Source organism: Erinaceus europaeus, chromosome 5 (assembly GCF_950295315.1).
Source record: "Erinaceus europaeus chromosome 5, mEriEur2.1, whole genome shotgun sequence".
NCBI classification, from domain to species: Eukaryota; Metazoa; Chordata; class Mammalia; order Eulipotyphla; family Erinaceidae; genus Erinaceus; species Erinaceus europaeus.
In genome coordinates, this window is record NC_080166.1 from 39,892,264 (window position 1) to 39,916,722 (window position 24,459).

Below are 24,459 nucleotides of genomic sequence, written 5' to 3' on the forward strand. Positions count from 1 at the left end.
CACTGCTCTAATATAGAGATATTTTAAGTAATAGAATCTACTTTCCTGGAACTCTCACCACTGCTAGTCTTTCCTGATATAATGCCCCCACCACCCCATTGCAGCTTGAATTGGTTCTACTGGGCCCTGTACTCAGTGGAAATAGCTGTCCATATAAGCAGCAGTGTTTGTTCACTGTGGAATTAGGCTTTAACAGTAAGATGGAAATTTTGAACACAGGAAAGGTTTCCATTTTCTTATTTTCTTTTTCCTCTTCCTCTTCCTCCTCCTTTTTTCCATATGAAAAGAAAAATCACTGCCCTCTGTGTTTCTCTGCTATTGGTTCAACATCTGAACTTTTGATTCTTGGAGCCAGCTGGAGTTTCTCCAGAGACCTGCACCCATAAGCTTAAGCTATGTTTCAGAAATATGCTTCCCATATTCTGCGTAAACATGCAAGAGTTGATTTGGATGCTATCCTTGTAGCAGCCACACTCCATAATAGCAAAGAACCAGCTGTCATCTTTGGGAAACCTGTCCAGGAAAAGCAGCCATCTAGAATTTCCGGGACAAGTTCTCCTTTGAGATGGGTGAAGCCGGAGCTGCCTAAGTTATGAATCACCAGGTCGTCTACACCCTGGACTGAAGCAGAGGCCTGGAGGCAGAGGGTAGTGTTATTAGAAGTGATCCCCTCAACATCAACTAGAGTGGCTCCTTTTTACTCTTTAGCTCTCTCCAAGTAGAAGAACCAGATGCAGACTTTGAGGAGTCCAGTGCTTGGGATGAGGGCTCTAAGTCTAGCATTGAGGGGGTTAAGGCAGTGACTAGATAGCTGCCTTTTGGCAGCAAAACCCTCCTCAGCAGAAGGAAGGATATAGCTGTATGAACTGCCTGCTTAACAATGCCTCACATGTCCCCAGGGGCCTGCCTGCAAATAGATTTCATCTTGCTTTCTCTTGTACTTTTCAAAGCTTCCTGTTTTCTCACGGTCCTTTTGGGCAGTTTACAGTCCCTCTCTCTGCCTCCCTCCCTCTCTCTCCCTTTGAGGAAAGGAACGCCCTTCTTATTAAAAGAGAGAAAGAGAAGAATGTAAGGGAAGAGCAGTTTAGCAGAGGCCATTTTCCTCAACTGCAGCTGCAGCTCTTTGACCTTTTCTTTCAGAATAGGAAAACACAGGTTTCCTGGTAGATCTCAGTCCTCAGGCTCAGATCAGGCTGCTTGATGCAAAGTTGTGTCCTTCTTCTTGGCTTTATGGGACTCTGGCCTCAGCCCAGCAGCTGCATCACTCAGCCACTTCTCAGTGGCTCTGGCTGTTAGCATGGTGTTGAGGCTCATGAGGTGCCTTCAAGTCCTGGAAGTAGAAGAGTGGAACTCCAAGAGATTAGATATATAACTCTAATGAAGGCAAGGTAATGAAACCTAGAGTAACTGGGCATCTGTTAATAATTTGAAGAACTAATAGAAAAGTGGAGAACCAGATAGCATCGATTCCTACAGTATAGGGTGGACCTTTCTCCATCAGTATTTTCCAGTATTGCCCCAGGCACAACAGTTACCATTTATATTATGTCTCATAGTCTGGCAGATATTTATTCAAAGGAGTTCACACTCAATTCTTTTTTCTTTTTTCCCCACTCAGTTCTTCCTTTAGTATTCTTTCCAAATAATGTAGTCTTAAAAACATCATGTCCCCATACATTAATTTGGATCCACCTGCATATCAGACTTCAGGCTCAGGGGAAAAAAGAAAAAAAAAACACCTAGTAAAACCACAGGCCCTTTGGAATATAACTAAAATATGCCTACTAGCTACAAAATGGAAGACCCCCCCCCCCCAACTCTTCATCTGCGCTATTCCAGCCTTTAGAGCCATGATTGGTCAACAATTTATTTGGCTTTGTATGTTAACTCTCTTTTCAGCCACCAGGTTCCAGATTCTAACATGATGCCAACCAGACTTCCCTGGACAGACAACCCCAACAATGTGTCCTGGAGCTCTGCTTCCCCAGAGCCCTTCCCCACTAGGGAAAGAGAGAGGCAGGCTGGGAGTATGGATCAGCCTGTCAATGCCCATGTTCAGCGGGGAAGCAATTACAGAAGCAAGACCTTCCACCTTCTGTACCCCACAATGACCTTGGGTCTCTCAGAGGGATAAAGAATAAGAAAGTAATCAGAGGAGGGATGGAATACGGAGTTCTGATAGTGGGAACTGTGTGGAGTTGTACCCCTCTGATTCTACGGTTTAGTCATTGTTTCCTTTTTATAAATAAAAATTTTTTTTAAAAAAACAGTACCCCAGGGCGCTGGGTGGTAGCACAGTGGATTAAGCGCACATGGCGCAAAGCACAGCTGCCAGCGTATGGATCCCAGTTTGAGCCCCCAGCTCCCCACCTGCAAGGGGTCACTTTGCAAGTGGTAAAGCAGGTCTTCAGGTGTCTGTCCTTCTCTCCTCCTCCTCTCTGTCTTCCCCTCCTCTCTCGATTTCTCTCTGTCCTATCCAACATCAACAACAGCTATGATAACAATAACAACTACAAAAATGGCAACAAAATGGAAAAAATGGCCTCCAGGAGCAGTGGATTCATAGTGTAGGCACTGAGCCCCAGCGATAACCCTGGAGGCCAAAAAAAAAGAAAAAAAATACAGCACCCCCATTTTTAAAGATCTTTCTTTTCCTGGAATGTAAAAGAATCTACTATGTAAAGATAATCAGAGTGGTAAAGTTAAAAATTTATCAAGTTTTACTATTTTCTAAGCCCCTTATATGAATTATCTCATTTGATCTTTAAAACAACTTTCATAAGAATTTATGATTATCATTAGCACTGTATAGAATTCACTACCCCTTTGACATCTTACCATCACCTCTCTGCAGTACCACCTCAAAAATCTAACAATCTATGCAACCTATTATTTCTTTGTTTTTCAGTTATCATTAATCTTTTTTATTGATTTAATTATGATTAATAAGTCCATTGGATGGTTATGATCAACAGGTCCACAATTCTCATCACCAGAGTCCTGCATCCCACTGGACACTTTCCTATTCATTATCCCTCTGGGACCCAGGATTATTATGGGATGTAGAAGGTGGAAGGTCTAGTTTCTGTAATTGCTTCTCCACTGGACATGAGCGTTGGCAGGTCGGTCCATATCCCAGCCTGTTTCTGTCTGTCCCTAGTGGAGCAGGGCTCTGGAGAGGTGGAGTTCCAGGACACATTGGTGAGGTCCTCTGCCCAGGGAATTCACATTGATGTCACAGTAGCATCTGCAAATTGGTGGCTGAAAAGCATTAAGATATAAGCAGAACAAATTGTTGACTAATCATGAACCTAAATGTAAGAATAGAGCAGATTTGGTGTCTCCATTTTGGAAAAAGCTAGGAAGTCTGTAAGACATATTCCAAAGGACCCATGATTTTACTAAATCTTGCCCATACCTGACAGCTAATATGCAGGTGGGCTAAAGGTATTTTTTTACTAAATCTTGCCTGCACCTGACAGCTAATATGCAGGTGGGCTAAAGGTTTTTTTTACTAAATCTTGCCTGTACCTGACAGCTAATATGCAGGTGGGCTATAGGTTTTGTCTGGGGAGTTGGAAATAAGACTAGAAAGCTGTATCAGGGAAGAGAACAGCTCCCAAATATGGGATAAGTATATAAATACCATTAACTGTAACTCCCATTGTTCTGATCTGGGACCTATATTCAGTGCAGGAGCCTGTGTATCCTCTGCATTTTTGTAGGTCTGAGCTTACATTCCATGGTCATAGCTAAGGAAATTCTAGGCTGTACTCATTTCAGGGCTAGTCTTCCTCAAGTGACAGAGTTTGTTGACCTAACCTCTCTTTGGAGAGTGGTTCAATTTCTACCACTGTTAATCTACACTGAGGGTGAAGTCCTGTAGGGGCCCACAAGAGGGTTTATGATGTTGTTCTAGGTGGAGATGTCCAGTGATGGTGGAGAGAGGGATCTGCTAGAGATCTAGGCCCATCATATCTGTGTGTGAATCCCAGGCTTCCCTGACTAGGGCCCCAGATGATGGGGTGGCCTGGTAGTGACCAAAAGGGCCATCATTAAAGTATGCTGGCCTCTTGCCCTTATCCAGCTTCTATAATCCTTACTTTATCTGACAAAGTTAGCCTTAGAGTGATTGAGGGAAGTGAAACCCTAGTTTGGAGTATATATTCCTTCAATCTAAGCACTTAATGTTTCAAATTGGTAACCTGACTGAATTTTTTAACAGTGGGCTTAAATTGTTGATACACTTCCAGTAGTGACTTTTTCTTTGAAATAATCTTAGACCAGGGATATCAGAAGCAACTGGTCTTGTCAATATATAAGATACAGTTATTTGTAACTAGCATTCAATGTAAATTGTAAATAGTATAAATCATGGTAAGGTCTTGTATAGTACAGTAAATCCTAACCATGGTAGCTTTCAAAGTAAACCAAATTTCCAGGTAACTTCCAGGTAACAATAACTATTTATTGCCTTTTTAAATTTTTTTAGGCTTAAGTCAGGGCTCACATTTATTTTCAGTGATACAGATTTGTAAAGACCAAAGCTAAATCACTAGATAGATTCAGTGCCTTAGAATTTTTTTGTTTGTTTTATTTATTTATATGCCTTTTTAAATTTTAAGACAGCAGAAACCTTCCCCATTCTCCATAAAACCCTTATTTCTCCCAGTCCTGAAACCTTTGGGGCGTGGCTTGTTTTTCTTCACACTTCTGTTAATCCATACCATTTGATATTGTATCTGCTGATCTCAACCAAATCAATGGAGTCAGTGCCACTTTGATATGTTTCATTTCAGACTGTGTCCAGAGACACCAAGCCTTCAGCCATTCAGATGTCAACCCTTCAGCTCCATTACTCTGGTGAAACCTTTCCTAGCTCATAGGACTCCCTAATTCCGCTTTGGGTGACACAATCCCTAACAAAGCACAGAAGCTATATATAGACCAGAGCCTGTAATAGACCAGGGCCCATAAGATATATGTGTACATGTATCTATATGTTGTGGAGGAATATATACCTTAAAGTAAAAGTGCACAATAGTTTACAGTGACTCAGTAAGTGCAGCAAGCAAGTAGAAAGACCCAAAAAGACACCATAAAGTACTCAAATAGTTTCTATTTAGACCTAGATGCCCTCCTCACCCACTTCCTATTTCACTTCCCTCAATCTTGCAACCTATTTTTAAAAGAACAGTTCAAAATATGTTTTTTTTAATTTTCTATTGAATGCTGAAGCCCACCAGTGTAATATATAGAGAGATGGAATCGGAAAACTAAGATTTAATGTCACAAGCATGCTAATACCTCTTATTATAGCAGATGAGGGGTTCGAGAGATAACATGCAAGATGAAATCTGAGTACTTACCAATCTAACAGCTTCTTCTACCAAAAAAACAAACATCAATGTTTTAAATTCTGCAGACCTTAACAGGAAATGATAATATGGTCTTGACTTAGACCCCCTAGTTTCATTTCTCATAGTTAAAAAGGTGTTTTAGATGGCTGTTTTTCATAAGTGAAGAAACTAGAGTTTTGGTGTTCCCTCACACTCCCTCTTTCTTCTAGTCTAATTCCTCTCCTCTGCTACAAAAAAATAAAAATCTGCTTGGAGCTTATGGCACAAACCCTAGGAAAGGGTGCCATCTTTCATGACCTATTACTCTGGTCCCTCGTCACTAACAATGACTGAAAGGTTTCATTCTGCATACACTGAATCATGTGTTAGGGCCTCATTCAAGCCCCTGACACACGTGGGAACTTTCTGTACAATGGAAGGGATGCTCCAAGAACAAATGTTTGTCTCTGTCTCTCTCTTTCTTCATCTTTTTCTGGCATTGAAATAGGGGGGGAAGTATGCTAAGAACAGTGGAATCAGGGGAAAAGAAAGATCTTGTCCAGAATTTCATAAAACAAAATATCTCCCTACGTTTGTGTGTTTTCATAGGAACAAAATCTTCTGAAAGGGATTAAAAGGCCATGTATTCTGAATAAAAAGCAAAAAGGCTTCAAGAGCTAAAGCCTGAGAACCTGAGAGGAAGAAGTTGAGGGCACGTACTATTGAGATATGAAGTGTCCAAATACTTTAGGTACTGAGTTAGTTGCCTCTGGCCTGCTACTGTTAATTTTGGCTTGCAAACAAGTGTGCATAAAATTAGTGGTAAGTGTAAGAGAATTAAATATGACTGCTTTATTTATTTTTTATTTTTATTTTTTATTTATAAAAAGGAAACATTGACTAAACCATAGGATAAGGTGGGTACAACTTCACACAGTTCCCACCATCAGAACTCCATATCTCATCTCCCCCCCCCCCCCCGATAGCTTTTCTATTCTTTATCCCTCTGGGAGTATGGACCCAAGGTCATTATGGGGTGCAGAAGGTGGAAGGTCTTGCTTCTGTAATTGCTTTCCCGCTGAACATGGGCATTGATTGACAGGTCGATCCATACTCCAAGCCTGTCTTTCTCATCCCTTAGTGGGGCGGGGCTCTGGGGAACTGGGGTTCCAGGACACATTGGTGGGGTCATCTGTCCAGGGAAGTCTGGTTGGCGTCATAGCATCTGGAACCTGGTGGTTGAAAAGAGAGTTAACATATAAAGTCAAACAAATTGTTGACTGATCATGAACCTAAAGGCTGAAATAGTGCAGATGAAGAGTTGGGAGGGTCTCTGTTTTATAGATAGCTAGGAGGCCTATTTTAGTAGTTATATTTCAAAGGGCCCATGACTATACTAGTTTTTTTTTTTCCCTGAGCCTGACATCTGATATGCAGGTGAATCCAAGTTATTGTCTGGGGAGATGATTTCATGGCTGGAAAAAGAACCAGAAAGCTGGATCAGGGAAGAGAGTGGCTCCCAAATCTGGGAAAGGTGTACAAATATTGTTGACTGTAAACCTCATCATTTTGATCTGATCTGGGGTCCATATCAGCTTAGGAGCCTATGTGACCTCTGCATCCCTGTAGATCTGAGCTCACATTCCACGGTCAATGAGTAGGAACGATCCAAGCTGCCCCAATTTCAGGACCCAACAGCCTTATTTATTTACTTATTTTTTTATTTGCCTGGGTTATGAATATTTTCCTGAATCACTTATTCCCACTACCAAATACATGGATACTCATTAAATGCTACCTATATCTGTAGCCCTATGTTTGGTCAACCATAAAGAAAAGGGAAGATAGTCTTTACCTTTCTGAAGACAACATTATTACTTCTTTTAGAGCCTCAAATATCTCCCAGAGTTGACACATCCTCACTTAGTTCCAGAAAAGTTCTCCACTGGGTTTCCCAGTAGGACATTATAAACAGTGAAGGATAACCCTGATTTTTAAAGTTTAGAGAACCAAGGAATAGTTTAGAGGACCAAGGAATACCTGCTAGGGTAACTGCCTTTTCATGCATGAAGGTCAGGTTCAAGCCCTAGCACCATTTGGGACCTCCTATGACACTGGAAGACACTCCAGTGTTGTGATCTCTCTCTATCTCTCTCTGTCTCTCTCTCTATCTCTGTCTCTGTGCGTGTGTGTGTGTGTGTGTCAGCATGTAAAAGCTACTCAGAGCAGTTAAATTGGATTGTGTGAGAGTCCCCAGCTCTGCAAATAAGTAAAAATTAAAGCTAGCCAACAGCACAAAAATTAGTCTCCTGTTAGTCACATATCAGATAATACAACTGATTCATTATATTCCAGAGTGGACCTCCCTGAAGCCATGGGTCTTGACTTTAGAGAACAAATCATTTTAATGTCCTTATGTTATTTTGTACCACAACTGTGTCCCAGGAAGTTTAGTAGTGAATGCATTGAACCAGAAACACACACACACAGACACAACACACACACACACAAGCTGAATAGTCACTGTCGAGGGTAAAACACACATACACACATACACACATACATATATACGCATGCACAGAAACACATGCCACATGTTTGGGCTTTTCCTAAGGAAGCTGACATTAGACCAACTCTCAGTCTTTCTACTTTCTGGTAACCCTTTCCAGAGGAATGTGATATTCAGGTGCCATGAATATTACACAGTGTGGAATACCAATATGTCAAATTCATTCTTACTAGTAAGGAAGTAAAAAGGAAAACTTACTTTAAATCCTACTCCCCCAAATATTAATTATTTAAAAATACAGAACTAAAAGGGGCTGGGAAATAATGCATCAGGTTAAATGTGTATAGTGTGAAATATAAGGATCAGCCCAAGGATCCCGGTTCAAACAAGGGGTTGCTTTACAAGCAGTGAAGCATGTCTGCAGGTGTCAATCTTTCTCTCCACCTCTCTGTCTTTCCCTTCTCTTTCAATTTCTCTCTGCTCTATCCAACAACCACAACAACAAAACTGGAAAAAATGGCCATGAGGAGCAGTGGATTCATGGTACAGGCACTGAGCCTTAGTAACAACGCTGGAGGCCAAAGCAAACAACAAAAAAAAAATTACAGAACTATTCATTCTTTACATTAGGGTTACCAGTTACAAATTTGCAACTCCAGGCTGTTTTCCTTATTGTTACTATTATTATTATTTAATTTCTTTATTGAGGGATTAATGTTTTACATTCAACATAACTCCAGGCTGTTTTCTTACTGCACAGCATTTTTTTAAGGTTCATATCCCAATATTGCTATTTGTTAGATTCTTCCAAGGCCTATCCATAGCCACCTGAAGATAATTCATTAATTAATTTGACTTAATAATATTGCCTTCACTAATAAAAAAATCCAACCAGAATTTCTAAAAGTAGCCCTGGAAATAGCTCTGAGTAAGAAAAGAAACCTAGGGAGTCGGGCAGTAGCACAGTGGGTTAAGCGCACATGGTGCAAAGTGGCAAGGACCAGGGTAAGGATCCCGGTTTGAGCCCTCGGCTCCCCACCTGCAGGGGAGTCACTTCACAAGCAGTGAAGCAGGTCTGTAGGTGTCAGTCTTTCTCTCCCTCTCTCTGTCTTCCCCTCCTCTCTCCATCTCTGTCTGTCCTATCCAACAATGACAACACCAATAATAATAACTACAACAATAAAACAAGGGCAACAAAAGGAAATAAATATCAAAGAAAAATTTTTTAAAAAAGAAAGAAACCTAGTTTTGACCTCAGAGAATTCTATACCCCAAGACCTCTCTTATCAGTACCATACAGCATGGGCCTACAAGGTTAGAGAAGGAAGTAGAATGCTCCTTCACTGTTTAGTCCAAGCTCAGACACAAAGTCCTTCTCTGTTTCTTTCAGCAATGTCAGGGAAGGCCAGGAGTTTCCAAACCCTCCTCTGCTAGGACTGAGGGGCAAGAAAAAGAGAGGGGGAAGCACTTCCAGAATCAGCCACTTCTGTATTTGAACACATTTCCTATGAAAAGGCAGTTCTGCTATTCTGAAAGACATTGGAGAACCAATGTTGGGATGCAGTTACTTTTTTTTTTTTTTGGATTTTGGCAGAAATAGAGAAAATGTAATAGAAATGAATAAAACATATTTACTTTATGAATACCTGAAACAATATTTCAGTACTTCTATAACTAGAGGGTTAGAGGGTTTCTTTTTTTTGTTTTTGTTCCTTTGAAAACATTTCAGTAATTAGAAAATTATAATAACATTATCTGACACAGTGTAACAGAAGAGTTATATTGTTATACATAGTATGGTTTTGGTGGTTGACCATGTGGCCTCCACTGGTCAGTTTATGCAGTAGCTATATGTCTAGGCCAAGTGTTACTATGTTTGTCTATCTATAAAAAGGGTGTGATACCAGTACTCATATTCTAGGGTTGATGTTATAATAAAATGAGATTCTTTCATGTCAGACTTAAGATTGTGCCATACATTTTGTAGCTCCTTAATTTATAAAGTATTAATAGAGCATATTAATCAGTAATCATATCCTTTTTATTAAAGTAAAGCACAGGGTCAACAGTTGCTTTTTTTGTTTATAAAAAGGAAACACTGACAAAACGATAGGATAAGAGGAGTACAGCTCCACACAATTCCCACCACCAGAACTCCATATTCCATCCCATCCCCTGATAGCTTTCCTATTCTTTATCCCTCTGGGAGTATGGACCCAGTCATTGTGGGGTACAGAACATAGAGGGTCTGGCTTCTGTAATTTCTCCCCTACTGAACATGGGCGTTGACAAGTTGATCCATACTCCCAACCTGTCTCTCTCTTGCCCTAATGGGGCAGGGCTCTGGGGAAGCAGGGCTCCAGGACACTTTGGTGGGGTTGTCTGTCCAAGGAAGTCCAGTTGGCATCATGGTAGTATCTGGAACCTGGTGGTTGAAAAGAGAGTTAACATATGAAGCTAAACAAGTTGTTGACTGATCATGAACTTAAAGGCTGGAATAGTGCAGATGAAGAGCTGGGGGATCTCCATTTTGTAGATAGCTAGGAGACCTATTTTAGTTATATTTCAAAGGTCCCATGACTATACTAGTTTTTTTTTTCCGTGAGCCTGACATCTGATATGCAGGTAGATCCAAGTTATTGTTTGGGGAGATTATGTCATGGCTAGAAAAAGGACCAGAAAGCTTGATCAGGGAAGAGAGTAGTTCCCTAATATGGGAAGGGTGTATAAATAGTGTTGAACAGTTTCTTTTAAAGTAAATTTTTCTTTTTTCCGAAGGTTTCATTCAAAAAAACATACTAAAATTTTTCAATATTTACCTTTAATTGAAAAATGCTTGTACAGCAAGAAGGCAAGTCTCAAGAACCAGCTGCATTCCATGAGGACATTTTTCTTGGAAGCAGTTTAAAATGGCAAGATTCAGGGAGTCGGGCTGTAGCGCAGCAGGTTAAGCGCAGGTGGCGCAAAGCACAAGGACCGGCATAAGGATCCAGGTTCGAACCCTGGCTCCCCACCTGCAGGGGAGTCGCTTCACAGGCGGTGAAGCAGGTCTGCAGGTGTCTATCTTTCTCTCCTCCTCTCTGTCTTCCCCTCCTCTCTCCATTTCTCTCTGTCCTATCCAACAACGACAACAACAATAATAACTACAACAATAAAATAACAAGGGCAACAAAAGGGAATAAATAAAATAAATATTTAAAAAAATTAAATTAAAATGGCAAGATTCAAATGATTTAAAAGCAGCATGGGTTGTATTATGTTCTTCTTCACATAGGCATGGATGAGGGTTCGCCTTGGTGTGTTCCCCAACCAATGAGTAACCTTATGCTTTTCTTGTCCTTGTCTTTAATAGCTGTGTGGGAAAGAATTTAACCGAATGCACAATCTAATGGGCCACATGCACCTGCATTCTGACAGCAAACCCTTCAAGTGCCTCTACTGTCCAAGCAAGTTCACTCTGAAGGGGAACCTGACACGTCACATGAAAGTCAAGCATGGGATTATGGAGCGAGGCCTTCATTCTCAAGGTAATTGTTTTTCTAGGATACGTCCCAGGTTGCTACAACCAGAAGCCAACAAAAGGAACTGGAATTATTGTTCTTGGGGGGGGGCTGATTTCAAGGGTTTTTTTATTGTAAAAAAGAAAAAAAACAATTTTAAGGCCTTGGAAGAGGGACTTATATGTCTTCCGTTGATTCCTAAGTGAACTAATAAAAATTTATCTCTTTATCTTTGTTTTAAAGATATTGCTTAATTATTTTTATGGGAGAGAGAGAGGGAAAGAGATCAAAGGAATGATCACCTCCAGGTTATGTTGGTACTCATGACTGAGCCTGGGACTTCAGAACCTTAGGCATGAGAGTCTTTTCCATACCATTATGCTATCTCCCCACCTCCTTTACCTTCCTATGATTATAGGACCTTTAGCAATGAAGAATTTATCTTCCAGATCTACTGAATCCAGAGAGTTGTTCCTTAGTCACTTGAACAAAACAGTCCTTCAATAAACAGGCAGTAAGTACACTTCTGTGAAGTGTGCTACGGGCAGATATAAGAGGGATAAGACTGTCTTTGTATTCTAGAAAATTTGTGCATGGGAAGAAGAAATAGACATATATGTAGCTTTCAAGATTATATTAGTTAACTTCTGATTTCTGCTCACTAATATGATCAAAGAATAAGACTAGGGATTTTAAAAACATTAGGTCACCCTCCAGTAGGACCTTGGTAGAAACTAAAAATGAGACTTTTTCTCATCACTGTGCCCAGAAAGCAGGACACTTTGTGCCCTCCTACTATGTCCACATGTTATGGGGGGGGGGGGTTTCCTCACTTCCCAAATGGCATATTTTTGCTTTTTTTTTTTTCAAAATGGATATATATGTATATATATATGTAGTTTATGGTTTATTTGTGTATTTTTATGTATTTAAGTATTTGTGCACAGATAAATACTTTCTTCAGATATGTAGAGAAAACCCACTATGATCATAATAGGTCTCTGCATCATCTATTTATGTTTCATTGGATAGATGCTCTATTATTTAGATAACCAAAATACTGTCAGTAAATAAATTGTTTTCTGTTTCATGGTATAAAATATGTATATGAGCATACTTATACACTCATTTCTGTGCACCTGCTTGACAGTTTCCATAGTAAACATTCTCTGTTGTGTAATTGCTAAATTAGACCTATGTCTATTTTAGAGCCCTTCCCAAATTTACCTTACAGGGTTACACAGATTTAAACTCCATCTGTGGCAAGACCCAGCTCTACATTTACTGAATGTTTTATCTATTATTAAAATGTGAAATCAAACTACATTAAACATCCCTGGGTACTTTCCTTAGGACTTAACTGTTGCTTTTACTGTTGCAGGTTTGGGGAGGGGGAGAATTGCCCTAGTGCAAACTTCAGGGGTCCTGAGGAGTTTGGAACAGGAAGAGCCCTTTGATCTGTCCCAGAAGCACCAGGGGAAGAGACCAGCATTCCAGTCAGATGGGGAGAGTGCTAAGGGCAGCTCCTTCAATGAGGAGGAAGAAGAGGTGGATGACAACTGTTATGAGGCAGAGAATGACAGCCAAGACCTGGCCCATCAGAGCACACAACCTTGCACACCCCAGGATCTACTCACCAAGCCTGCACAGGGCCCCGAAGCAGATAGGGACACCAGTAAGGAGGAGAAAAAGGACAACCTGAAAGGAGAAGGTCGGAAAGAGATCAAGGACAATGTTGGGCCAGAAATCGGCCAGGAAAGAGAGTTTGCACGCAGGGAGGAGTGTCTCAGCCTCAGGCCTCTACAAAGCACTAGGAGGGGTCTCTCCTTCCCTGATTATTTGTACTTCAAGCACAGAGATGAGAGTTTAAAAGAATTACTGGAGAGGAAAATGGAAAAACAAGCAGTGCTTTTAGGCATCTAAGTGAATAGTTTTAAAATTTCATTTGGAAACTGAGAACTAGGTAGTTCAAATATAGCTTTCTACATGAGTTGTCACTTGCTGGAGATGAATAAATGGTGCCCACTTTTACAAATGGCTTAGACTAAAGAGGCAGGGACTAACTGAAGTAATGCAAATGTTTCTCAGGTCTCTCATTGGGGCCTTGATTTTTAACACATGTGCAGGATCTTATTCAGTATTACTTCATATATTTCTAACATAGTTAACTGTACATATATTTCTAGGTATCTTTTTGTAAAATGATGCAGAGGTGCTCCTAGAAATTCTATTTTATCTTGACTAAAATACAGCACATGGTAAATTTCTTTCTAGCTGCAAAAATATGGTGCTTGACATTTTGCCTTACTAACTGAATTTGTGAGTTGTAGTGTTTTTCAAGTAGATGAGAATACTAGTAGTTGTACATATAGAGTTGCCTTTATTACATTGTCAATTCCAGAAATGACACAAGAGAGTGTGCTATTGAAGAGGATATTTTCAAGTAGTCACTGTAGATATAAAACAAAATTTTAAGAGAATACAATTATTTTTCAGTAAGGTGAAATCAGTAATACTTGGACCCCTGCCTGGGTTTGTTTGGTTCATCTTTAGCTGCCTTCATAAAACATGACATCATGGATATATTTTTAGATTGCCCAATAGTGTTGAGAGCCTTCAGGCTTACCCCCTGGCTTCATGAACAGAAAATCTTCCTGGAATCTTATTCCAAGGCTTTATCCAAAAAAAAAAAAAAAAAAAAATCCAAGAGAGTTGTCACCAGTCAGTGAGCACTGAGCTTTACCTCAGTGTTGGAGAAAGATGAGGAAGGAATTCTTCCTAAAACCTAATCTCTTATGTATTAAAGTATTACAACAGCCTTTGGCTAACCCTTACAGTAGTATTCTCAGTGATACCTGTACTTTAGAATCAACTTGAGCACCTTTGTAAAAAAGATTAATGCTAGGGCCTCACCCTCTGAGACCTGATTTATATTATTTAGAAGTGAAACCCCAGCATTCGTATTTTCCAAATTGCTCCAGATGATATTCTTATGTGCACTTTGAGTTGAAAAAGCATGACTGAACTAAAATAATGATCCCAGGTCAACTCTTCCCCCTGAGCTCCACAAATATTACTATTCTTTGCTTTACATTAATATAGAGAACAGAAGATCTATAAATCAGAATGTAATTTAGGTCTTCTTACTTGTACTGTAAGAGTCTCACAAGGGGAAATATACACTGTATAAACATATATTTTGTTCTAGAAATGATGCCAGTGATGTTTGTGGTCACTTGCTATGTTTAAAAATGCTTAATATTTCTAGATGCTTGAGTCATGAATCCAGTGAGTGGTGATGGCTGCATTGGGTTGAGCCCAGCGGGTAGCCTTTCCTTAGGCACTGGCACCAAAGAAAGGAGTACTGAGGGATGTTACATCCCAGTGTAACCAGAAGCAGGGATCCTCTGACACTGTGTCTGTATTTATGTAAAAACTCATTCTTGGTTCATAGTTTCAGTTCGAATTTGTAGTGTTAGGTACTGTTTATTACTATGCTTCCTCTCCTGCCAAAGGTCCTGGTTCATTTATTGAGAAGTTTTGTTCCATCTCTGATAGCTGGGTGCTGGCTTTTTTTTTTCCTGTGGACCAGGGTGCTTCACTCTCAGCCTCATATAATCCTCTAATTCATTCAGTGTACTTCCTTAAATCCCTGATGCATTTCTCCTCCCATCTTGCCTAAAACTCCCTCCTTTATTCTTATTGCCACTGCTAAGTGCCACAGCTGCTTATATTTCTGACCGCCAAGTCATGGCCTGAGCTTACAGCACCTTCAGAAGGCATGGTGTGGGTAATAGGAGTTTCTGCAGTTAAAAGCACAACACTGGACAGAGAACCTGTTTCAGATACTCAGAGGGATAGCTTGCCTTCCATTCATTATTAATGTCACTCATCAATGCCTCTTATAAAATTGTCTGGAAAACCAGGGTCATGTGCTTCTAGCTATTATACTTTCAGTTCCATATTCATTCTTTCAACAGACATGTGTTGAAGACCTAATAGAAGGCCTGCAGACTTCAAGTTTATTCTGGGTATGACCTGTTAGAGTCAGAACCAGGGAATCCAGAATAAGCTGACTCCTAGACTTTTCCAAACAAAGTAGGTCATGTAGGAATGTCTGTGGAGCCAATCAATGTTGAGATGAAGAGAGTATGGTCTAGAACAGTGACATTCCAATTGTCTTCTGAGAAGCTAAAGGTACCTTTTAGGATCTTCCATAGTTGGTAGGGGAGAAGGAGAAACTTTTAGCCCTCATGCTCACACCATTCAAAACAGATCAAGTTTTATTTCTTTTATATGTTAACATTCAACTAAAATTTAATTTGTAGGGAGGGTAAAAAGTTTATAAAGAGTGATAACATTTGCTAAGAGTGTTCAAAGCCTGTTATTAGGTCTTGTCTCTGGATATGTTTCTTTTTTTAATTTATTTATTTTTAATGACAGACACAGAAAGATACACACAGAGAGCAACCAGAGTATTGCTCAGTTCTGGTTTATGGTGCTGTTGGGGATTGAACCTGGGACATTGGATGGGTATGTATTTTAATTAGATCTCTATTAATAGTTAACATAATCTAACACTTTGAGAACTTGGTTATGCACACCGAGTGACCAGCATGCTGGTTGGCCTAGGGGCAGTTCCGCTTTACATCTGTTGTCTCAAAATTCATAGTGTCATTTTAATTATCTCAAGTCTTCCGATATGGGAGATAAATTATATTGACACCATTTGCTTAAGTGCTGAGTTAAGGAATGGTTAGCCAGCCTTGTCCAGTGAGCAAACTAACAAAAATGCAAAGCTGAAGGATTGCAAACCAGGGTCATCCTCAGAGAATTAAGATATAAAACCATCCAAGGTTGTCACACTGCTAAAGCCAGGAGAGCATGACATTTTAAAAAATCTTTATTTATAAAATGGAAACACTGATAAGACCATAGGATAAGAGGGATACAATTCCACACAGTTCCCACCACCAGAGGTCCATATATCATTCCCTACCCTGATAGCATGACATTTATCAGACTGTGACACTTTGAAAATAAGTCACTACAAAATGCTTTCCAGGCTTTTGACCACTGTCACCAGCCAACAAACCTTAACTGTCATATTTTTCTTTTATTGAGACTATAACTATACTCTTCTCTTTGTCTTTCAATTCCTCTTTCATTCTCTCTTTAAAAAAAAAATTGACTTCCAATTGGCCATGAGACTGAGGCTGACCATTCATAACTCTACCAGAGTAGCTGATATATTTGTATATGAGTAGTTGCATGAGAAAACCCAATGTGCATACTGTATTTATTAAGCTGCTAAGGCATTTAATAAATATTAACATCATGTTTTGAATTATGGTCCTGTGTGCTTTGTTAGAACACAATGTAACAAAGTTAACATTAAAAATCCTTGACATATTTGGACAACATTGCACCAAATGTTGATTTTGTACAGAATTCTGGCTTGCTATTTAAAAACTAAAATTGTTTGAGCAATGTAAGTAGTAAATATTGCTTTATGCCTTAATGAAAAAGCAGGTTACATGAAAATAGCATGTAACCTTTATTTTGTTATATTTTAAGCAAATAAAGATATGTTCAAAAGGAAACATTGACAAAAACCATGGGATAAGAGGGGTGCAACTCCACACAATTCCCACCACCAGAACTCCGTATTCCATCCCCTCCCCTGATAGCTTCCCTAGTCTTTATCCCTCTGGGAGTATGGAGCCAGGTTCATTAAAGGGTGCAGAAAGAGGAAGGTCTGGGTTCTGTAATTGCTTCTCCACTGAATGGGCGTTGACAGGTCGATTCATACTCCCAACCTGTCTCTCTCTTTCCCTGGTGGGGCAAGGGTCTGGGGAAGCAGCGCTCCAGGACACACTGGTGGGGTCATCTGCCCAGAGAAATCCAGTTGGCATCATATTAGCATCTGGAACCTGGTGGCTTAAAGAAGAGTTAACATATCAAGCCAAACAAATTGTTGACTAATTATGGACATAAAGGCTAGAACAGTGCAGATGAAGATTTGGGGGTCTCCGTTTTGTAGATGTAGGCCTATTTTAGTTATATTCCAAAGGTCCCATGACTATATTTTATTTGTTTGTTTGTTTCTGAGCCTGAGATCTGTTATGGATGGATATTCAGCTTCACTGGGTGGCGGGAGGGTGAGGATGACATGGGAAATGGTCTTTTGGTGGTGGGATGGTGTTTTGTTTTTTTAATATTGACTTATTCCCTTTTGTTACCCTTGTTTTATTGTTGTAGTTATTGTTATTGGTGGTGGTGTCATTGTTGGATAGGACAGAGAGAAATGGAAAGAAGAGGGAAAAACGGGGAGAGAAAGATAGACACCTGCAGTCCTGCTTCACCACTTGTGAAGCAACTCTTCTACAGGTAGGGAGCTAGGGACTTGAACCAGGATCCTTAGTCAGTCCTTGCACTTTAGTCTACCTGCACTTAACCTGTTGTGCTACCACCTAACTCCTGGGAATGGTGTTTATGTACACTCCTATTAACTTGTAGTAATATAAATCATCATTTAATTAATATGGGAGGGAAGATTTGATTGAATGTCTCAAACTTTTCAATGCACAGACCACAGGTTTAGTATCTGAAATATTGACTCTCCTAAAAGCTTACACTAGAGAGAACAGAAGCAACGGGTGGAGTTACTGTATAAGACACAGCTGCTGGGAAATTGTGCCGATGCAGTCACATCTGCCATGTTGTCCCCTCAGGCTACTGCTAGTTCCCGAGAGACTTGGGACATTCTCGGAGTGCCTGTTCAGCCATGTTGTGCCCTCAGGGCATTGTCTATATCCCCGCGATATTTGGAGTGCTTTGGTTACTCCTCCCCCCTCCCATTCTCACGAGAGTTATTATCCTATCCTGGAGTGCTATGTTTACTCCTCTCCCTTCCCATTCTCGCAAAAGCTACTCCTATAAAAGCCCTTCTTCCGCACCTCACTCTCTTGCCAGCGCTTCCCTCCGGTGTTCAAACACAGGAAAGGTTACTGCGTGAGGCAGCCATTTTAGCTACCTCCACGTGGCCCAACCTGCCTCTCTAGCACCCAACTCTGAGGTGCCAGCGCAAATAAAGATTTGTGTTTCCTCTTCGCTCCGCACCCCCTCTCTCTCTTCTCCGCGGCCCGCACACAACAACATCTGGCGCTCAACGTGTCCCACACTCACTCCCGGCCTGAGGTCCAGAAAAGCCGCCCAGATACAGGTAAGTGGCAGCCGCCTGACTCTGCAGCCCCGCATTTCCCCCACCATGGGATTTTTTCCGTTTTATGAGGAGGTGTCCCAGACATTATATCCTTCTCTCCTGGGACAGGCTTTCGATCTCAGAGACGCTTTAATTTTCGCTACACCATGGGTTCTCATGGCTATACTATTTTCAGGATATGTACAAGGCCTCCTGCCAAAAGGTTAAGTGACCTTGAGGTTGAGATATGGGAGTTAAAGGATATTTTCTTAAGACTTAAACACCCTAAGCAATCTGCAGTCAGCCCCAAAACTGCTGCCTCCAGAGACACATGTTCGGTTTCTCCTGCGGCAGCTTCTGCTTCCACTACCCTTCCCCCCACTGTCCCGGCAGACACGTGTTCGGCTGCTCCTTTGACCCCTCCCCAAGCTGTCCCCACAGACACGTGTTCAGCCACTCCTTTGACCCCTCCCACAGCTGTCCCCACAGACACAGGTTTGGTTTATCTTGCTGCGGCTTCCGCTTCTTTGACTCCTCCCCTGCTAATACCTCATCATTAAGAGACCCTGTGGCTTCCTCTCCTTCGACTCCTCCCCCTGCTGACACCTCATCATTAAGAGACCTTGTGGTTGAGACATGAGAATTAAAGGATATTTTTTCAGCATTTAGGGACCTTAAACCATTTGCAGTCCACCCCAAGAGCTCCATCCTCATAGATACGTGTTCAGTTTCCCCTGCCACTACAGCACCTTCCACTTCCGTAGATCTCTCCCCAGTGTCATTGAACCAAATCCACACCTTCCCGGTAAATGTGGCCCCAAGTAGACAAAATCCTCAGGTGTGGCATCCATACTCCTCCAAAGAGCTCAGGGAACTCAGACAAGCCGTGAAGGAGGACGGATCCATGGACCAAGTCCATTTTAAGGAGTTTTTACCAGCACCTTAACACCCCCCAGGACTGGAAAGACCTGGTTTGTGCTGTACTCCCAGACCCCCTCTACTTACAGTGGACAGCATACTTCCGTGATGAATGCTCTAGACAATCTCAGGAAAATAGTAACAAACAGCATGGAATTTTGATGCATTGTTTGGAGCAGGAGAGTTTGAACTGGAACTCAGCAGGCAGAAGCCAAGTTTCCAATGGGTTATTTTGAACAGGTGCGCATCTGCGCAACACAAGCATGGGAAAGATTAACCCCAACCACAGTAGAGGCCTCAGTCCCTATTAACTCTCTTCGCCAAAACACTGATGAAACCTTAGCAAATTTCATCTCAAGGGTGAGGCAAACCTTAGAGAGAAAGGTTTAATCCTGAAATCCTCTCTTTCCTCCTGCGTTCTATTGTCTAGGATGGCATGATACCACAATTCTGTCAGGCATGCCTTAGTCTTAAACACCTACACCCAGATAATTGGATTTTAGCGAAACAGGAACTTACATCAGGCAATTATAGGGCACCTGCTATGACACAGGTTTATGCAGTTACCCCACGTAATCAAAATGGGGTCTGCTTTCAGTGCGGTCACCAAGGGCATTGGCGTAACCAATGTCCAGATAAGCTGCGACCACGCCTCCAGTTAGAGCTACCACGTCTCCAGTCAGGGCAATCTCTCCTCCAGTCAGGGCAATCCCACCTCCAGTCAGGGCAACCCCGCCTCAAATCAGGACAACCCCACCTTCAGTCAGGGAGCCAGAAGCCATGCCCAAGATGTCGTAAAGGGTTTCACTGGAAGAGAGATTGTTGGTCCAAATTTCATAAAGATGGCACGCCCCTGAATGGTACAAATTCGGGGCCTGAGATTTTGTGGACCACCCCTGTTTTAGAACGTGGTCACCCTACTATGACAGTAAAGATTGACAATATTCCTTTTAAATTTTTGATTGACACGGGGGCAGAAAAGACTATTTTAAGGCAAGCAGAGGTTCCCCAAAATTGGGAAATCCTCCCGGGACCTCGTATACATGGAGTTGGAGGGGTGACCCAATCCTCTCTCACACGAGATTCGCTCATATGGGAAGACCCGGAAGGTTCTACTGGATACTTCCACCCATTGGTAGCTGATATTAGCAACAGCCTATTGGGCAGGGATCTTTTAGAATGTCTTGATGTTAGGATATCCACAGATGCCTCTGCAGAGCGCAACACCCGCTCCTGTAAGACGAGATCTAATTAGCACCCCCAATACTAAATGCCAAACACCCCGCTTAAGCTGGCTTTCTAATGAGCCTGTCTGGGTGGAACAGTGGCCTTTGCCTAGGGATAAGCTAGAAATTTTAAAAGAGCTCGTCCAAGAGCAGTTGTCCTTGGGACACATTCGTCATTCTCGAAGTCCATGGAATACTCCTGTCATTGTGATTAAAAAGCGCTCAGGAAAATGGCGCTTAATAAAACCATGCAGGTCTGGGGCTCCCCCCAAAGGGGTTTGCCTCTTGCTTCTGCAATTCCCACAGGAATTCCAATCATAGCTATTGATATACAAGATTGTTTTTTCTCTGTTCCCTTGCATCCACAAGATTGTAAAAGTTTTGCCTTCTCTGTTCCTTCTATTAATAACGCCAGCCCTGCTGATAGATTTGAATGGGTGGTGCTGCCCCAGGGCATGGCCAATAGTCCTACAATTTGTCAAGAGGCTGTTAAATCTGCCCTTTTTCCATATATCCATAAGGACCTTAATGTTTTTCATTACATGGATGACGTATTAATATGGGGAAAATCAGATACACATCTCTGTGCCCTACGTGATTTTCTCATTCCTGCATTAAAGAAAAGTGGCCTTAATGTAGCTCCTGAGAAGATACAGCTAATTCCTCCAATATCTTTTTTAGGTTTAGAGATTTCTTTAACGCAAATTCGTCCCTTAAAACCTAATGTCACCTTTCCTTCTAACCTTACTCTTGCTTCTTTACGAAGTTTTTTAGGAAATTTAATTGGCTTAGGCAGTATCTCTATCTGCCTACAAGCTGCCTCCAACCATTGTTTGACCTGTTGAAAGGAAACAAACAGCCCTCCTCAAAACGTAAGTTAACTCCCGAGGCCTCCTCGGCACTGGAAGGGGTTAACCAGGCCTTCCAGGACATGCACCTTGTTCGATTCTCCCCCTCCTTTTCCGTAAACCTTATAATCTTTAACTCCACCCCCACAGTAGTAGGGGCATTGTGGCAAGACCATGGGGTTCTTGAGTGGCTTCACATGCCAGTAGGAGGAGCTCCAAGACTCCTCACTGAGATAGACGCATTAGCATTCATGGTTCGCCAAGGGAGAAATAGGTCTGTGTAGGTCTTAGGGAAAGAATTATTCTGCCATTTTCTCTCACAGATACAGAGTGGCTCATATGCCATCATTCCCACTTTGCCATAAGCTTCATGGGGTTTCCAGGACAAATAGATAGCCATTTTCCTTCTAATAAATTGATAGCTTCTTTACCTCTTTTGCCTCTACTAGCACCTAAACTTTTCTCTCGAGATCCCATTCCTTCTGCTCCTAGAGTCTTCACTGATGGTGGAAAAAAGGGAGCTGCTGCCCTCATATATTACCCGGACAAACAGCCCCCTAAACCTCTCTTTACTAAGCTTCCTGAGAATTCCCCTCAGTACAAAGAACTTTATGCTGTTTTCCTTGCATTAAAAGCTGTACCAGAATCCTTCAACCTTTTTTCTGACAGTGTGTATACTGTTAACTTACTTCCATGGCTTGCTCGTTCTTATGTGAAAATTGATGACAACCCACTTTACCCTCTCTTGATTCAAATCGCCTCTATGCTCTCTTCTCAAATCCAACCACTATATATTCAGCACCTTCATTCCCACAGCCCTCTTCCTGGTTCCCTGTCCGAAGGGAATGCTGCAGCTGACTGCCTTGCCTCCACAGGAACTCTCCTAGCCTCTGTCTCTGATCCTGCTGATTTCCATTCTCTAACCCATGTTAATCTTAAATGCCTTCAAGCTCCATTTCCTGATGGTCCTTTACCACAGTTAAAACATATCCTAGTTACATGCTCTTCCTGTGCAAGTCTCATAAAAACACCTGCTATTCAGACTCTTGGTGTTAACCCCTGAGGCTTAAAAGCTAATGCTATTTGGCAAATTGATGTCACCCACATACCAAACTTTGGCAAACAAAAATATGTGTTTGTCTCAATTGATACCTTTTCTAAATTTATGTGGGCAACAGCTCAGACAGGAGAAAGCTCTAAAAAGCTTATAAGCCATATGCTTTCCTGTTTTGCTGTGATGGGCTGACCTCTTAAACTGAAAACTGACAATAAACCTGAGTTTACCAGCAAACAATTTAAAGATTTTTGTTCCCTCTGGAACATTACTCATACCACAGACATTCCCTATAATCCACAGGGACAAGGCATTGTTGAGAGGGCCCATCAAACCCTTAAGGCTCAATTAAATAAAGATAAAGGAGGAATGTACCCCCCCCAATATCCAGCTAGCAAAAGCCTTAACTACGTTAAATCTCTTTAATATTTGCAATAACTCAGACTTACCTCCTATTATTCTTCACTGGCAAACACCATCTAATCTCCCATCTATTAAGGTCAAATGGAAAGACCCACTTGATAAAATTTGGAAAGGGCCTGACCCTCTATTGACCATGGGAAGAGGTTTTGCATGCATTTTCCCTCATAATTACTCTAAACCTGTTTGGATTCCTGCCTGCCATGTCCGACAATACCCTCATGATGGCACTGTTATCCCTGAAGAACAAGAAATACAAGAGGACTAGATGCAGGATACATCCCAGGATCCATAATATGACATGGCAGAACCTACAAAAGTTGGCTTACAGAGCTCTCTCTCCTAGCCCTTCCCTGAATGTCTTATGTTATGACTGGCCAGTTGTGTTTTGTGAGTGAGTGTGTTGAATGACCAAAAATTTTTGTATGACCCATCTGCTCAGAGTACTCTAAATGTTAAAACCATTGTCACTAACATGCGTTAACTCTCTTAGTAACCTGAGTCTGTTTATAGTCCAAAGTCAATTATAGTAAACCTCTAACTTGCTACAAGTTTTATTTTTTTTCACAAGTAAGTGATTACAGCTATCAAGCCTTCATATGAGGAATCATCTGTTCATATGGTAAGGTATTAAACTGTAAGAAGTTCCTCCATATCCAACCTATGTGAATTAACAACATTCACATATTCTTGTACACTTAACTGGTGTATCTTGTCTTGCCACCATAGGCCTGCCTTTGTCAGCCAACAATTTAATGATGTTTCCCTTTATAACAGCACCCATGCCACGGACATCCTTTACTACCCCCAAAAACAAATGGCTGTTCCCCTGGACATCACATCCACTGACTGCTTCCCTTAGACTTAAGATATGATCCCACCTCTTCATACCAATGGATACGTTCCCCCTTCCTTACCTGTCTACCCTTAGTTGTGGGACCCTAGCTTGTTTTACTTTTTCTGCTCACAATAGGTCCTATAATTCTTTTTTATCAACATTTTCATTTATTTATTAATGAGAAAGAGAGGAGGAAAGAGAAAGAACCAGATATCTTTCTGGTACATGTGCTGCCAGGGATCGAACTTGGGACCTCACGCTTGAGAGTCTAACGCCTTATCCACTGCGACACCTCCCAGACCACGGGCCTATAATTCTTAACAAGCTCATGGCCTTTTTGCAGCAACAGATTGATGCCATAAAGATACAACTTATACAAATTCACTGACATAGCCTGGACATGGCAGAATATTAAGTTGCTGTGGAGGATTTGCCCCCCTCCATCAGAACGTCCACCATGTAGAGGACTGGCTAGCCAATGATGGGTAAAAAGGAAACTAGTGCTATCCAATCAACCTAAGACAGGGCACCTGGTACTACTGGGCAAAAATGACCAGGTATTCCAATGATGGGTAAGACGGAAGGCTGATCCCCAACCTAAGA

General features: G+C 41.4%; 1 protein-coding gene across 3 annotated transcripts in view; it reads left to right on the forward strand.

Moving 5' to 3' along the window:
• ZNF366 (zinc finger protein 366) overlaps nt 1–16,695 on the forward strand; it is a 77,023-nt gene extending 60,328 nt beyond the window's left edge. For all 3 annotated transcript variants that reach the window (XM_060191225.1, XM_007531248.3, XM_060191226.1), the window contains 2 exons: nt 11,201–11,375; nt 12,730–16,695. In XM_060191225.1, coding sequence (XP_060047208.1) covers nt 11,201–11,375; nt 12,730–13,271 — 717 coding nt within the window. In that variant the 3' untranslated portion in view covers nt 13,272–16,695. The remainder of the gene's footprint in view (nt 1–11,200; nt 11,376–12,729) is intronic.
• Nucleotides 16,696–24,459: the final 7,764 nt, after the last annotated feature.